General features: G+C 38.1%; 1 protein-coding gene across 4 annotated transcripts; it reads right to left on the bottom strand.

The window, feature by feature from the left end:
- Nucleotides 1-1,489: 1,489 nt before the first annotated feature.
- On the bottom strand, nucleotides 1,490-12,944 carry mdm1 (Mdm1 nuclear protein). Of its 4 annotated transcripts, none has more exons than XM_037761266.1 (16): nucleotides 12,831-12,944; nucleotides 10,955-11,054; nucleotides 10,541-10,678; nucleotides 10,211-10,384; nucleotides 9,988-10,079; nucleotides 9,764-9,898; nucleotides 9,018-9,182; nucleotides 8,741-8,874; nucleotides 8,568-8,655; nucleotides 4,643-4,869; nucleotides 4,393-4,524; nucleotides 4,223-4,305; nucleotides 4,042-4,100; nucleotides 3,347-3,569; nucleotides 1,892-1,954; nucleotides 1,490-1,801 (listed from the first exon to the last, which is right to left on the bottom strand). In XM_037761266.1, exons 1-16 carry the CDS (start codon nucleotides 12,846-12,848, stop codon nucleotides 1,692-1,694), a joined length of 1,941 nt encoding a protein of 646 aa, XP_037617194.1. In that variant the 5' UTR covers nucleotides 12,849-12,944; the 3' UTR covers nucleotides 1,490-1,691. The 4 variants fall into 4 exon arrangements, with proteins under 4 accessions (XP_037617194.1, XP_037617195.1, XP_037617196.1 ...); XM_037761267.1 differs by having other exon boundaries at nucleotides 3,380-3,569; XM_037761268.1 differs by having other exon boundaries at nucleotides 8,568-8,610.
- Between the last annotated feature and the right edge of the window lie 1,288 nt (nucleotides 12,945-14,232).

The raw sequence follows: 14,232 nt of genomic DNA, 5'->3' as shown, positions 1-14,232 counted from the left end.
TTCCTTCCATTAATTGTCATATCTGTAAACACGTCCAGACAATGTTCGGTTTCTTCTGTTTTTATTTATGAGAAAATTAATAAAAGAGGTGTTAAAACAAAACGCACAACTTTATGAATCTGATTGAAACGATTTTTGTGTTTAAGCGTTTAAACGCGTTCATACTTGTATTTTGGGTTTCTACTAGAACATGTTTACGTGCTTTAATGTTCAAAACATTTTTATTTTTCTCATACCGACACAGTTCTAACTAGCTTTGTCTGAGGGTGTGCCAAACTAGCTGCTAGGCCAAATGTGTTACTTGGTGACATCACCAGGTTACGCAAGAAAAGGCGGGGCTTCAAGCGAAGGCAGTTCAGCACAAAAGCATAATAGGTCCCCTTTAAGAGTTTTAGGGTCCTACCTTAAACCCAGCGCAAAGCCCGGTCTGCGTTTCAGACCGACGCAGTTGTCATTTTCAAACCTTGTGTATGTAGCAAATGTACTTGCAGCCATCTGTGCGCCCATGGGCGTGTTGGTCTCACAATGAGGTGTGGTCAGGTGCTTTGTTGGTGCGTTGCCATCTCGAGGCAGCAGAAAGCGATTGACCAACAAAAACCTGGTCTAAAGTCTGGTGCAGTATTTTCCTGCTATTTAAAGAGCGCATTATTCAGATAGTAAGATGCATCTACAGGCTGGTTCACAACACACGTACACTCTGCTTGTTATGGTACGTGTCCACGGTGGCGTTTTTATCGCGAGCGATCACCTCACTTCGTCGGGCTGCCACTAGACACCTGATTGGACGAACGCTTTCCCTCGTGGGCTGCTGCTGCTCCCAGCTTTCAAACCGGAACCAACATGACGGCTCGTTTGGAAACTTTCTTCTCCTATATCATGTAAAGAATTCACCGAAATGTTTCTGAAAACATTTTATGAGAGAAATAATCCATGCAGTTGCTGAATCTTTATTTTGGATCAACAACGTTGAGTTATAAAAGTTTCTCGGGAGTTTCCGGCGAGTCGTCGGACGCACCTGATTTGTATAAAGTAGCCAAGACCTCAACTTTATGCAAATGAGGAATCTCTCGAATCGCGCCGCCACGCTACCAGAATGCATTGCACGGCTGCTTACATAGACGATGAATGGGAAGCGTGGAAAGGACGGAGGCTGTGGAAACGCACCATCACACTCAGGTTGGCTTTTTTTATATGTTTATCACTTGAAAAAGCAATAAAGTTTTTAAAAAAGAAAACGTGACTGGAGCAGCTGGAGGTTCAGCGGGATGTTGGAGATGAAACCAAACAGCTGAACGCCGTGAAGCACTGAGAGGAAAGTACATCAGCTTTTAGGGAAGCTTCCTCTAAATTTGTCAAACGTCATTCTTTCAGGAGGAAACAAGTTCGAGGTTCAACTTCTGCTTCAACAAACAAAACACATTTTTCAATAGATTTTAAAGAAACTAGTTCACTTTTTTTCATTCTGTAATGATGTCAAAACAAACATGAGTTGGTGTTTCTGTCACTTTTATCACTCTGATTTCAGCAACATCATCATTAAATAAAACATTATTACTACATTTATAAAATCATCTATTACTTTATAAAAAATAACCTTGAACTCATCTATAAAAATACATTATTCTCACTAATTATTGTACAGCAGTGATGGACGGAGACTAAAGACTCATCAGGGGCCGGGAGGTCAGAGGTCATCTCTTCCCCCAGAAGTTCTCTCGTCTCTTCTGAGCGCGCTCCAGCACGGCGGACGCCATGGAGCAGGAGGCCGCCGAACGCCACGACATCACAGACAGCCGGTCGTCTAGGCAACGGAAGATACATTTTATAAATAATAGAAGAATAATTGTTTTTAATGTTATTTGAATATGGAAAGAGGTGTTTAAATGTTCACCTTCATCAGAACAGCAGCCTCCTCCTGAACACTGCAGCTCCCTGAACTTCAAACCCAAGTCACCTGAGGACACACAGGTAGATATATGATTATTAGCAATATACTAGGAGGAGGAGAAAATCACATTACATTGCACTTGTAAAATTGAAACACCTGTTAATCTGAAACGGTCGTGATCCTGTAAGAATTCTGTAGAACTTGACTACTCTGTTCGAATATCGATCCAACAGTTATTGAGATATTTCAGTCCGGATCAACAGATATTATCATCTATAAACGTGGCCCAAGTCTTCCCACAATGACCTGATACACCCACAGATGTTAAAGGGACAGCTACCAGGGTATTAATGACATTTCTTTTATTGTCACGTTGGACAACTCTGATCACACCAGACGTTCAGTGAAATGTGCCGTTCGGCTGATATGAAATCTGATCTGTTGAGGAAACTGGATGAAAAGAAAAAGAGAAGGAAGTGAAGAGCGGGATAGTCCCTGCTAGATGGTGATAGAGGGATGATACAATCAGTAAAACGTGAGGCATCAGCAGGAAGAATGTGCAGACATGTGCAGCAAGATTTTGGTCCAGATGGCAGTTTTAACTATATTTCTGTAAGTTTAGCTTAAGTATTTTATCTTATAAAAAATAAATGAATAAATAAATATATAATTAAATGTAGTAAAAAATAATATTAAAAATAAATTAAATAATAAAAAGTGACATAAATTGATATTTCTGTTTTAATTTGCTTCTTTGTTTATCTTTGTATTAATTCCCTTTATTTATCTATTTTTAAATGTAGAAAAATAAAACAAATAAATACAAAAATAAATATATATTTAAAAATGAATAAAAATAAATATACTAAAGAAGAAAGTAAAGTTTTAATTGTTTTAGTGTCTTTTTAATTAAATCAGATTGATGGAAGTTGGTTCTAAACCTTCAAATAAATCAATTAATAAATTAATTAGAAATAAGTTTGGGTGAGAAGAAAAGAAAGAAAAATATATATATATAAAAAAAACAATCAATCAATTAATCAATTTAGTGATTTTTTTAAAAGCAAAAATACCAAACATTTGTTGCTTTCCTCTGATTTTGGGAAACTGTGACTGTCACTATTTTCTGATATCAGACAATCAGTCGATTAATCGATCATAGGGAGATTAATAGATTAATCGATCATAGGGAGATTAATAGATTAATCGATCATAGGGAGAGTAATCGATTAATCAATCATATGGAGATTAAACGATTAATCGGTCATAGGGAGATTAAACGATTAATCGATCATAGGGAGATTAAACGATTAATCGGTCATAGGGAGATTAAACGATTAATCGATCATAGGGAGATTGATCGATTAATCGTTTGTAGGGGGATTAATCGATCATAGGGAGATTGATCAATTAATCGTTCATAGGGAGATTGATCGATAGTGAAATCGATCAGCTCACCGTTGTGCTGGAAGTCGGCGTGTCTCAGAGTACCTTGGATGCAGTGCTGTGGGGGCGGGACCAGAGGGGGCGGGGCTACAGGGGACGGAGTCGTTTGCTTCGTCCTGATTGGTTTAGAGGCAGGACTGGCGGCTGGTTTGTGGTCGGGGGAGGGGCCAGCGGAGTAGGGGGGGAGGTGCGGGGGGTTGAACATGTCAACCACGGAAACAGCCGACCCACACCTCTGAAAACAAAAAACCCTCAGTATCGTAACATGATTTCATACAATAAAATGCAATAAATATAACATAATATAATATAATATGATATTATGTAAAATAATATAATGTAATATAACATAATATAATTTAATTTAACATAATATAATATAATATAATGTAACATAATATAATATAATTTAATATAATGTAATATAATATAATATAATGTAATTTAATATAATTGAATATAATATAATGAAACATAATATAATTTAATATAACATAATATAACAATTTAATATAACATAATATCATTTAATTTAATTTAATGTAATTTAATACAATATAATGTAATATAACATAACATAATATAATAAGATTTCATGTAATGTAATGCAATACAATTAATATATATATATAAAATATTAAATTAAATTAAATTTAATTTAATTTAATCTTATTTTATTTTATATAATGTGTTTGACATAATATTACCTGTTTGTATGGGGAGGACATATCACTGCTCTTCAGTTTTCCCACTAGCATAGCGCCTCCTGGAGGACAAACAGAGGTCAGAGGTCACACTCTGTGGTCCGAGCTCTCTCTGTCTGTGTGTGTGTGTGTGTGTGTGTGTGTGTGTGTGTGTGTGTGTGTGTGTGTGTGTGTGTGTGTGTACCGGTGGCGGGTGTGGTGAGGTCATGGTGAGTTCTCTGAACCGGTCGTATCTTCAGCCTCGGAGTCGGTAACCTTCCCTCCTCCCTACACACAAAACGTAGTGAGTTCCTGGTCTATGAATGTTAAACCAAAGACGTAAAAGACAAGAAGAATCCGAGGAGAAACACATACTCATCTGTATCTTCTTCTTCTTCTTCTCCCCAGGCCGTACGTCTTCCAGCAGCAGGACTTGGAGGTGTTTGTGCTTTTATTTGTGTGTTTTTGTTTCCTGAGCCCAAAACAGAAGACCTCTTACTGGAGTTACTGCAAACACAAAGACAGACACTCAGAAATCAGCTCAGAGACGTCTTCAGATAATACTCTCTCTCTCTCTCTCTCTCTCTCCAGTCTCTCTCTCCAGTCTCTCTCTCCAGTCTCTCACCTGGCCAGGTCCAGAGGCTCCACAGGGGAAGTGCTATGGCTGTCTGGGTCTTGACAGAGGTCAAAGGTCAGGCGGGGTGTGGGGGGGTCAGTAGTTGAGTCCGTGGTGTCCGTTGGCTCCCACAGAGCGTTGTGTTCGGACAGCAGCTGGTTCAGGTGACCTCTGGAGAAATTAGCTCCCCAGGCTCGACGGCGGTACGACGCCGCCTTCTCACGCAACTCCTTCGCCTGGACGGGAACACACTGTCAGTCTTTATCCCCTTCATATTATAACAGTATATTATATAGTATACACGAGTATATAATATATTATATTACTCCCAGGAAATAAAGTCAGATCGAATCGTGTGCACATGAGGCAAAGACACTGCGTGAGGTGAAAGGGACAATAAGGTACAATACAGGAAGTCAGTTACTGACTCATAACTCAGTAGTGTAGGTGTAAGAATCTGGTGCGTGAATTTATTTCATTCATTTATTTCTTTTTATGTATTTATTATTATTATTATTATTATTATTATTATTATTATTATTATTAATAATAATATTATTTTATTTTTTTAAATAATTTATTATATTTTTTATTCAATTTTTAATTTTATTATTATTTTAAAATTGAATTTGTATATTTTTTTTATCTTATTTTATTTTTCATTATTATTATTATTATTATTATTTTATTATTATTATTATTATTATTATTATTAGTATTATTATTATCATTTCTTTTAATACTTCTTTTTATTAAAAAGAACAGATTGTTTTTCATTTAAATATCTGGAAGATCCAAGTAATAAAATTGTCAAATCATATTTTAGTTGCTTTTTGTGAGTTGATATAAATATAACTGACTGTGTTGAATAGGCAAATGATATCATATCATATCGATTGCAGGCCCCTGAATTTAATCAAATCAAAATCGTATCGTGGCAGACTTTGTGATATCAGCAAATATCGTATCGTTGTCCAGAGAATCAATACATCGTATCGTGATGAAACTGGTGTTTTACACTCCTACCACACATAAAGCTCCACTGAAGGATGTTAAAGTACCATCGACATTGACTCGCCCTAATAAATATATTCCACTCCACAGAGCACCGCTGCCAGATCACACATTATGTGTTCAGAAAGCAGAAATAACAGATATTTAGCTGATGCTGCCGCATTTTGTCGGTCAAAAACCTGCCGACTGATCAGAAACAGAAGTAGGACGAAGGAGGGTTAAAATGAGTGGGAGCCATGGTGGGTGTTTGTGCCCAAAATCAGCTCAGAGAGGAAACGCTGAACTCTGATTTTCAAGTTATGAGAAGTGATGAAGAGGTTTGTGCCACCTCAAAGTCTGTATCAGAACTAGTTTAAATCATTAAAGGATAGTTTGTTGTTGAGTCTGCAGGTGTAGATTCTGGTAATCCTGACAGTAACCCGACCCTGACCCCGGTCCAAACCCTGGATAACCCCCGACCTTGTTTCAAAGATAACCTCAGTGAGTCTCTAACCTCAACCCCCGAGACAACCCGTAAGCCTGACGTTGCTCATCTCTACGGCGGCTCAATGACAACGGCTCTGTTTGATAGTTTCCTCTGAACTGACGTCAGCTTTCCTCCACACTCTGAAACTCTGTGCGGGTCAAACTCACCGCAGAGGTGATGGAAAGTGAACCGGACGGTTACACATCGCCCACACTTTCTTTGATTCATTCAGCTCCTTTATTTAGAACATTAGCTTCTTATAGGTTTAACCCTCTGTTGGCTCCATCAGAACAAACTCCTGTTGTGCATCATTTCTCATGCAGTGTACCATTTGTATATTTATTACATGAAGTAATGAAACGGACTGCTTCACTTTTTACCGGCTCGCTGACGCTTATCTGTCTTTTCCCTCACCGAGTGGTGAGACATTGCCGTCTTTAGCCGGCTCTGCAGCGTGAGCGAGCGTTCAGAACGGCGGCCTTTTCCCGGGGCTCCTCGCCCTCTCGCTCTGTAGCTTCGTGGAGGGAGACGATCTGCGCCGGTCTGCACGTGTGCCGCAGAATCGGTTCAGGATCGGCAAAGTTTCACTTTTGGGGCATAAGGTGACGAAGCGCTATCAATCCAGTTGACGAAAGCAGCTTCAACCACAGGTGCTTTCCCTGTGCGCGTTTGACTTTTATTCAGATAAAATGACTCTTTTTCCCCGTCATGATATCAGTGTGACCGCAGCGCCAGCCTCACGTATCCAGCCGGAAAGCAGACGGTCCGCGAGGCAAAGTATCAACATTAGTCTAACGTAGTTTTAAAATGTTTTTCCAAATGTTTTCATGTATGAAAAGACCCAATATGAACACTATAGGCGGACTACTTGATTGCTATAAGTGAATTATTTAAACAGCATCTGTATAGGATTGATTCTGTCCCGAGCTTTTTGATCCATATAAGCGGTTGATCACTGTAACCGTGATCACTTTCAGCCGTTTCCACTGCAAATGGCACCTCACGTTAACGTCAGCTGTTAGCAGCCGGTCATGCTAACAGCTGACGTTAACGAGCTCTCGTCCTGATGATTTCAAAGCAGATTTATTCTTTGCAATGTGACGTTATCAGGGAAAGAATAGGGTGCGTACGGTGAGTTTACGGCATTTTTCACACATTTTCTATCGTCCCCGGGATGACGGAACGCCATTAGCCCTCACGGTACCTATGGTACTGTAGAAAAACGAGCACCGTCACGTTTTCAGAATTTTGACATCGACTTGGTACCGAAGTATCGGTTCTCGTGACGTCACTATCCGACACTATTTGAAAAAGAGTCCGATGGCATCGGACGAAGGACGCCTCCGCCTGCAGCCTCTAAAGGAACATAAAGGTGTGGAAAACATAGCTCTCAACTGCACACACAGTTTTAGGTCTAGTTCTCAGACATGATTTATGAATTGGCGTTTTCGGTACCAATCGATCAGACAGCAACCACTAAAAACGAACATTTAACACGGCCCTGGTTTGTGAAAGAGGCTTTACCTTTTGCTGGGTTGTTTTGCCATTGTAAATAATAATTTGTTCTTAATTGACTTGACCGGTTAGATAAAATTAAATGTATGTGTATAAAATAATAATATGGCCCAAATTAAACTGACAGTTCATATTGGTGCACGCTTTGAATCACATTTTACAGGTTAATAATTTACCAAGTTGAATTCTTGAGGAGGCAGACCATTAAATTGGCAATATAAAATGACAAAAGTTGCTCCAAAAAAGCAACTCAGCTAATAGCAGATATATATATTCGTCCCGTCACCCAACCTGCTGTAGAGTTGTAGAAACTGTTTCCCTGCAGATTTAGGGAATTTACTTTACACTCTTTGCATGAAGTTGTTTGATGTTTTCAGCTGAAAACTGCAGATTTGATGCAGAAGCAGCTATCCCCCTCCTCAAACAACACTTTCCACAAGACTGGTGGGAACTTGCCCGACTGTGTGTGTGTGTGTGTGTGTGTGTGTGTGTGTGTGTGTGTGTGTGACTAACACTGAGTTATTTCCCTGAAATGAAGCTCTGTGGTTTTAACCGCTGACACTCAGCACTCTGGTTTTACATCAGCAACACACACAAACACAGTTTAACTAGCAGGCGGGCATTGCGCAAATCCAACCACATCAATAAAAATGATAAGGAAATAATCATCAGTCAGATCAACCGTCCTGCGCAGTTTAATTCTAGCTAACTGCTTCTTCCACCACTGATACTGAACATAATCTAGAGTTGTTTGAAGGTGCATTTTTTCTCTTTAATGGCGCTAGGCTAGCAGTTTCCCCCCACTTCCAGTCTTTATGCTAAGCTAGGCTAAACATGAGCATCACCTGACCTCCAGCTTGATAAATGAATCCAGTAATACAGACAGTACGTGACACCGCCCCTCAATTTTATGCATGCTTAATGAGACTGAACCCTCACCTGAAGGGGGTCGCCGTCCGTGGCTCCGCCTCCCTCCAGGATCCTGTAGAGGGGAGAACGAAAGCTGGTCTCATACTCTGTCAACATCCTGTCAGACAGACAGACGTCTTCATAAACACAATGCATTCACTATACACAATTAGACACACACACACACATACACAGAAACACACCTGTGTCCTCTCTGCACCTGAGGAGGAGGAGGAGGAGGACAAGTAGGAGGAGTGGCATCATCTTTCTGAGGAGCGGGGGCATCTTGTTTGAGTCGGGGCTTCTTCTCTGACTCCTCCCTCCTCTTTTTGTTGGTCTGCAGATGAAAACGGGACCTCTATTGTGAAAAGTTAAACGACTGCATGGCCTTGTTTCAGAAAGAGGGATTTAGTTAACCCTTAGATGAGAATTCTTGATTGTGTGTGTGTATGTGTGTGTGTGTGTGTGTGAGGTATATACCGTCTGTAAGTGGAACAGCGGGACTCTCTGATGATGTTCCAGGTGTTTCCGGAGGCGGGGCTCGGTGGGCGGGACCAGACCATGGAAGCTGCGCCGATACTCTGTTTCCATGGGAACAGGGTGTTTCTTAAAGGGGGGCACAGCTCTGCTGCCGGAGTGGAGCACCTGTAGGAGGGGTCAAAGGTCGGCGGCCACTTTTAATACTAATTTCATTGTTCATAATGAGAAAAAATATACACATTCATTAGTCAATATTTTGCACATTAAACACTGTGCAGCTCTTTTCATTTTAAAACATATATTTTTATACTTCTTATTTTATATTCATGACTCTTGACTTTTGCAGTTTTTCTTTTCTCTTTCTATGTTTAATGTGACCGTTATGCACCAAAATACCAAGATAAACTCTGTGTATGTGTAAATCTACTTGGCCATAAACCTGATTCTGATTCTAATCAATAAAATCAAAGATCAATGAAGTGACTAATTTAATAAAAACACCTTTAAAACTCATCAGTAGAATAGAACCAGTTATATCAATAAGGAAACAACCAGTAAACTCATCAGTGACGTTATTCTTCAGTGAAGCAAAAGAACCGTCTACCTCCACCTAGTGGACACACAGCAGTACTACTACTACTACTACTACTACTACTACTACTACTACTACTACTACTACTACAGCAGATGCATTATACTGTACAGTGTGAGTATAACAGGTATTATCGTATTAGATAGCATTGTACCTGTTCTGCAGTCAGTATGGGTGAAGCAGCAGCAGTGTCAGGTTTCTTCCAGCTAAACTGTCTGTTGTACTCTGACCTTTGACTTCCTGACCTTTGACCTTCAGCCCTCAGGCCCGCCCTCCACCGCAGAGCGTGCTGAACATGCGACACAAACGGAGGAATATTTAATTTAACAGGGAGACACACCTGTGGTGGAGGTAGTAGTAACTCAGTATGTGGCTCACCTCATTGGCCGAGGGCTGCTGTCCATTCGGCGCCGCTGTCAGAGGGCGGCTCAGCTGTGGTTGGCTGTCAAGCTTGGAGGAGCGGGGCTTCGCTGAGGAGACAGAAACACATGAAACAGCTCAGAATCAAAGGTCTAAAGGTGGAGGGTGGCGTATGTTCGTTTACACTGTCACTTAAGATGTAAGAAGAGAATGAAAGCAGAGTTATGTGATGTGTATTTACCAGGTTTTGCAGCAGCTCTTGGTTCTACTGAAGGTCCAGGGTCAGCAGAAGGTCGTGGTCCTGCTGGAGGTCCAGACTCTACAGGAGATCCAGGGTCAGCTCGTTCTCCAGGGGGTGTCGGAGGATTTGGCTCCAGGGAAGGTTCCTTCCTGTGGGCTGAGCGACTCCTAGAGGCTGGTGATGAAGAAAGAACACCTTATTAGCTTACACAGGATGCTGTATTTTAACATCATCAGACATGGTAAATGATACTAACGGTTATATCAGCACTTTAATAACTGTGTATTTCTGAGGGAGATTGTCATGAGTTTTGTTGTGAAGGCTTCCCACCAGCAGGGGGAGCTGTTCTGAGTGCAGAGAGGGAGTGCTGCTGTGGATCTGGAGGACAGAGCAGATCGCTGCAGGACTGAGCGAGACCACCAGGACCGAGCTTCTTCCGCCGCTGGAGACCCGGTTCTCTGCTGATACCTGAGAGAAAGAAACAAGCTGTGGTTTCACACTTTTACAATAATAACATAACATTTTATGTACTGAAGTTTTTATTGGTATTTGATGTCAGAGCTAGAACTTTTAAATTTTGGCTCAATTTAAAAAAACCAGTGTGACCATTTAAAGATGATAAAAATGTTATTAAGTCAAATTCCCATTATGTTATGATGATAAAAACCTCTTCTGCATTCACAGAACTGCAAACAAAACAAAGAAAGAGAAGAGTAAAGTTTGTCCAATCAGAGCTCATCTTACCCATCTGGTCGGAGCGCAGACCGGCCAATGGTACGCAGCGCCGAGGAGAAACACTTCTGGAGCGGGAAACCCTGTAGCTCTTCTGGTATTCACTCTGACACTGAAACACAAACAAACAAACAAATATTGTCATGTTCGGTGGCTCTTTATAAATCCAACATATGCGGCTAAACATTGTTCAAACAAACTTTATTCTAAATTGTAGTGGGGATCCAAACGCTTCCGGAGATACTAAATATGTCAGAGTAAATGTCATCTTTCAACAGAATCGTATCGCGATGAAATCATATTGAGATATCATGATACACAATTACATCATCTAAATTGATAATAACAAATACTAGGGCTGCACGATTATGGCCAAAAAGATAATCACAATTATTTTGATCGATATTGAGATCACGATTATTCACTAATTTTAGGGACAAAATATTTTTAATGCACTTTCACACTTCAATTATATAAAGCACTGCTTTCACTTCCATGTTGTGCAACATTCCTTTGCATTTCCCAGTGTGAATATTTGCTTCTTATCTCTGTTTTATATCTTTGTAATGTGAATATTTTGGAGGTTTGGACTGCTGGTCGGACAAAACAAGATATTTGAAGACATCAACCTCGAGCTCTGAAAAATTGTGACTCATTTTCCCCGGGATCAATAAAGTTACTATCTATCTATCTATCTATCCATCTATCTATCTTAATATCTTAATATCTATCTATCTTAATATCTATCTATCTATCTATCTATCTATCTATCTTAATATGTATCTATCTATCTATCCATCTATCTTAATATCTATATATCTATCTAAATATCTATCTATCTATCTATCTATCTATCTATCTATCTATCCTAATATCTATCTATCTATCTATCTATCTATCTTAATATATATATATATATATATACACCTACCTATCTATCTATCTATCTAAATAGCTATCTAAATAGCTATCTATCTATCTATCTATCTATCTATCTATCTATCCTAATATCTATCTATCTATCTATCTATCTATCTTAATATATATATATATATATATATATACACCTACCTATCTATCTATCTATCTAAATAGCTATCTAAATAGCTATCTATCTATCTATCTATCTATCTATCTAACTATCTATCTATCCATCTATCTTAATATCTATCTATCTTAATATTTATCTATCTATCTATCTATCTATCTATCTATCTATCTCTCTAACTAACTATCTATCTATCCATCTATCTTAATATCTATCTATCTTAATATTTATCTATCTATCTATCTATCTATCTATCTATCTATCTCTCTAACTAACTATCTATCTATCCATCTATCTTAATATCTATCTTTCTATCTATCTATCTATCTATCTATCTATCTAACTTGAGTATACAGCAACAAAATGCAACGTACACATTAATGCAGCAGTACTATTTATCCAGAAACAGCAGATATAATAGTAAACCACACTACTTTAACTACATGTTGCTGATGATACTTACATACTGTTACTTCAATAAGGTTTTGAGTGCAGGTCTTGTCCTTGTACTGGAGTATTTCAGTGTGGTATTAGTACTTCTACTGCAGTAAAGGTATGTGAGTACTTCCTCCACCTCTCTGTGTGTGTAGTAGTACCTCTCTAGTTCAGGTGAATGTTAGCTATCTCACACAGGAGGGGTCAATCTGGACCTGATTAGCTGGATTAGCTCTCATTACATCACATTAAATCTCTTTTATCCTGACTCTGCAGGTTCTGTCCGGTACACCGGCACCGGGGCCGGTTCTCCAGAGATAAACCTGCATGTTTTAGTGAGAATAAGGTCATGAATATAGGCTGGACGGGTTGTTTGGCTCAAGATGCTAACACCTGTTGTCTTACCTTGAAGCGGACGGTCATGACGCTGTCTACAGGAACTAAGACAAGCTGACGCCGTTGTCATGGCAGCTCAGCGTACTACGTAACCACGTTGACAACTGACGTAACTGCGTTGTCGTTCTGTTAGTGTTAACCCCCGTCAAAAAATAAAATTAAATAAATAAATAAAAATACAATAATAATACATCAAAAAAAAAAAAAAAAAAAAATACAATAATAAGCCATCAAAAATAAAATAATAAATAAATAAAAAATACAATAATAAGCCATCAAAAAAAAAAATACAAAAATAAGCCATCAAAAATAAAATACTGCCCCCTTATAAAATAACAACAATTATATAAACTGTACATGGTCCCTTTAAAATAAAATAATAAAATAAAATAATAACAAATAATGACCCCTAAAATACAAAATAAATAACCCCTCAAAAAAGATCCCTCAAAATGAAAAATAAATAAATACCCCCTCAAAAAAAGAACTCCTCCAAAAATATTAATAATAATAATAACCCCTAAAAAAAGAACAATGACCTATCAAAAAATATATATTAAATAATTCGCCCTAAAAATAAATAACCCCTAAAAAAAATAAAAATAAAAAAAAAATCCTTCAAAATAATAATGACCCCTAGAATAAATAAAATAAAAAATGACCCCCAAAAAAGAATAATAAATAATGATCTCTAGAAATAATAATGACCCATCAAATAATAATAATGATAATAATAATAATAATGACCTCTCAAAAAAGATGATCCCTCAAATTATTAATAATAATAATAACAATAATAATAATAATAAACCCTCAAGAAATAAAAATAATGACCTATAAAATTAATAATAATAATAATGACCCCTAAAAGAATTATATTAAAAAATAATGACCCCACAAATTAATAATAATAATGACCCCGTCTTGTTTTATTTCATTGCTTCTAATCAATAAATTCATTTGGATCCACACATTTTAAATCTTAATGATAATTAATGATGATGAAGGAACAAAATTATATTATATAATACAATTATATTATATAAATCAAATATATAAGAATATAAAATGTGAAAGCTGTGGTTTCTCTGCATGAAAATGTTTGTTTTCTGTATATTGTCATACAAGCTGGATGACTTTATAAAACTCTGCCACCAGAGGGCGACATGTACCTCTATCATCCTCTATCTATCTATCTATCTATTCAGAATGACTCCACATCGCAGGTTGCTGTTACAAAATTGCACCACTTTTATTCATTTAAGGCTTTTTAGTTTTTACTTTACATTTGGCTTCACCCCCCCTCCCCTCCCCTACCTCCCGCTGCTGCTGTGGGTTTCTGTACTGGAAGAAACAAGTTCACGCCAATTTATCACACCAGTTTTAAACTCCGACGACGGAAATTTAACCT

The sequence above is a fragment of the Sebastes umbrosus genome, chromosome 23 (genome assembly GCF_015220745.1).
Source record: "Sebastes umbrosus isolate fSebUmb1 chromosome 23, fSebUmb1.pri, whole genome shotgun sequence".
NCBI lineage: Eukaryota > Metazoa > Chordata > Actinopteri > Perciformes > Sebastidae > Sebastes > Sebastes umbrosus.
Note: the sequence above shows the minus strand (reverse complement) of the source record. Positions and strands in the feature narration are given on the sequence as shown.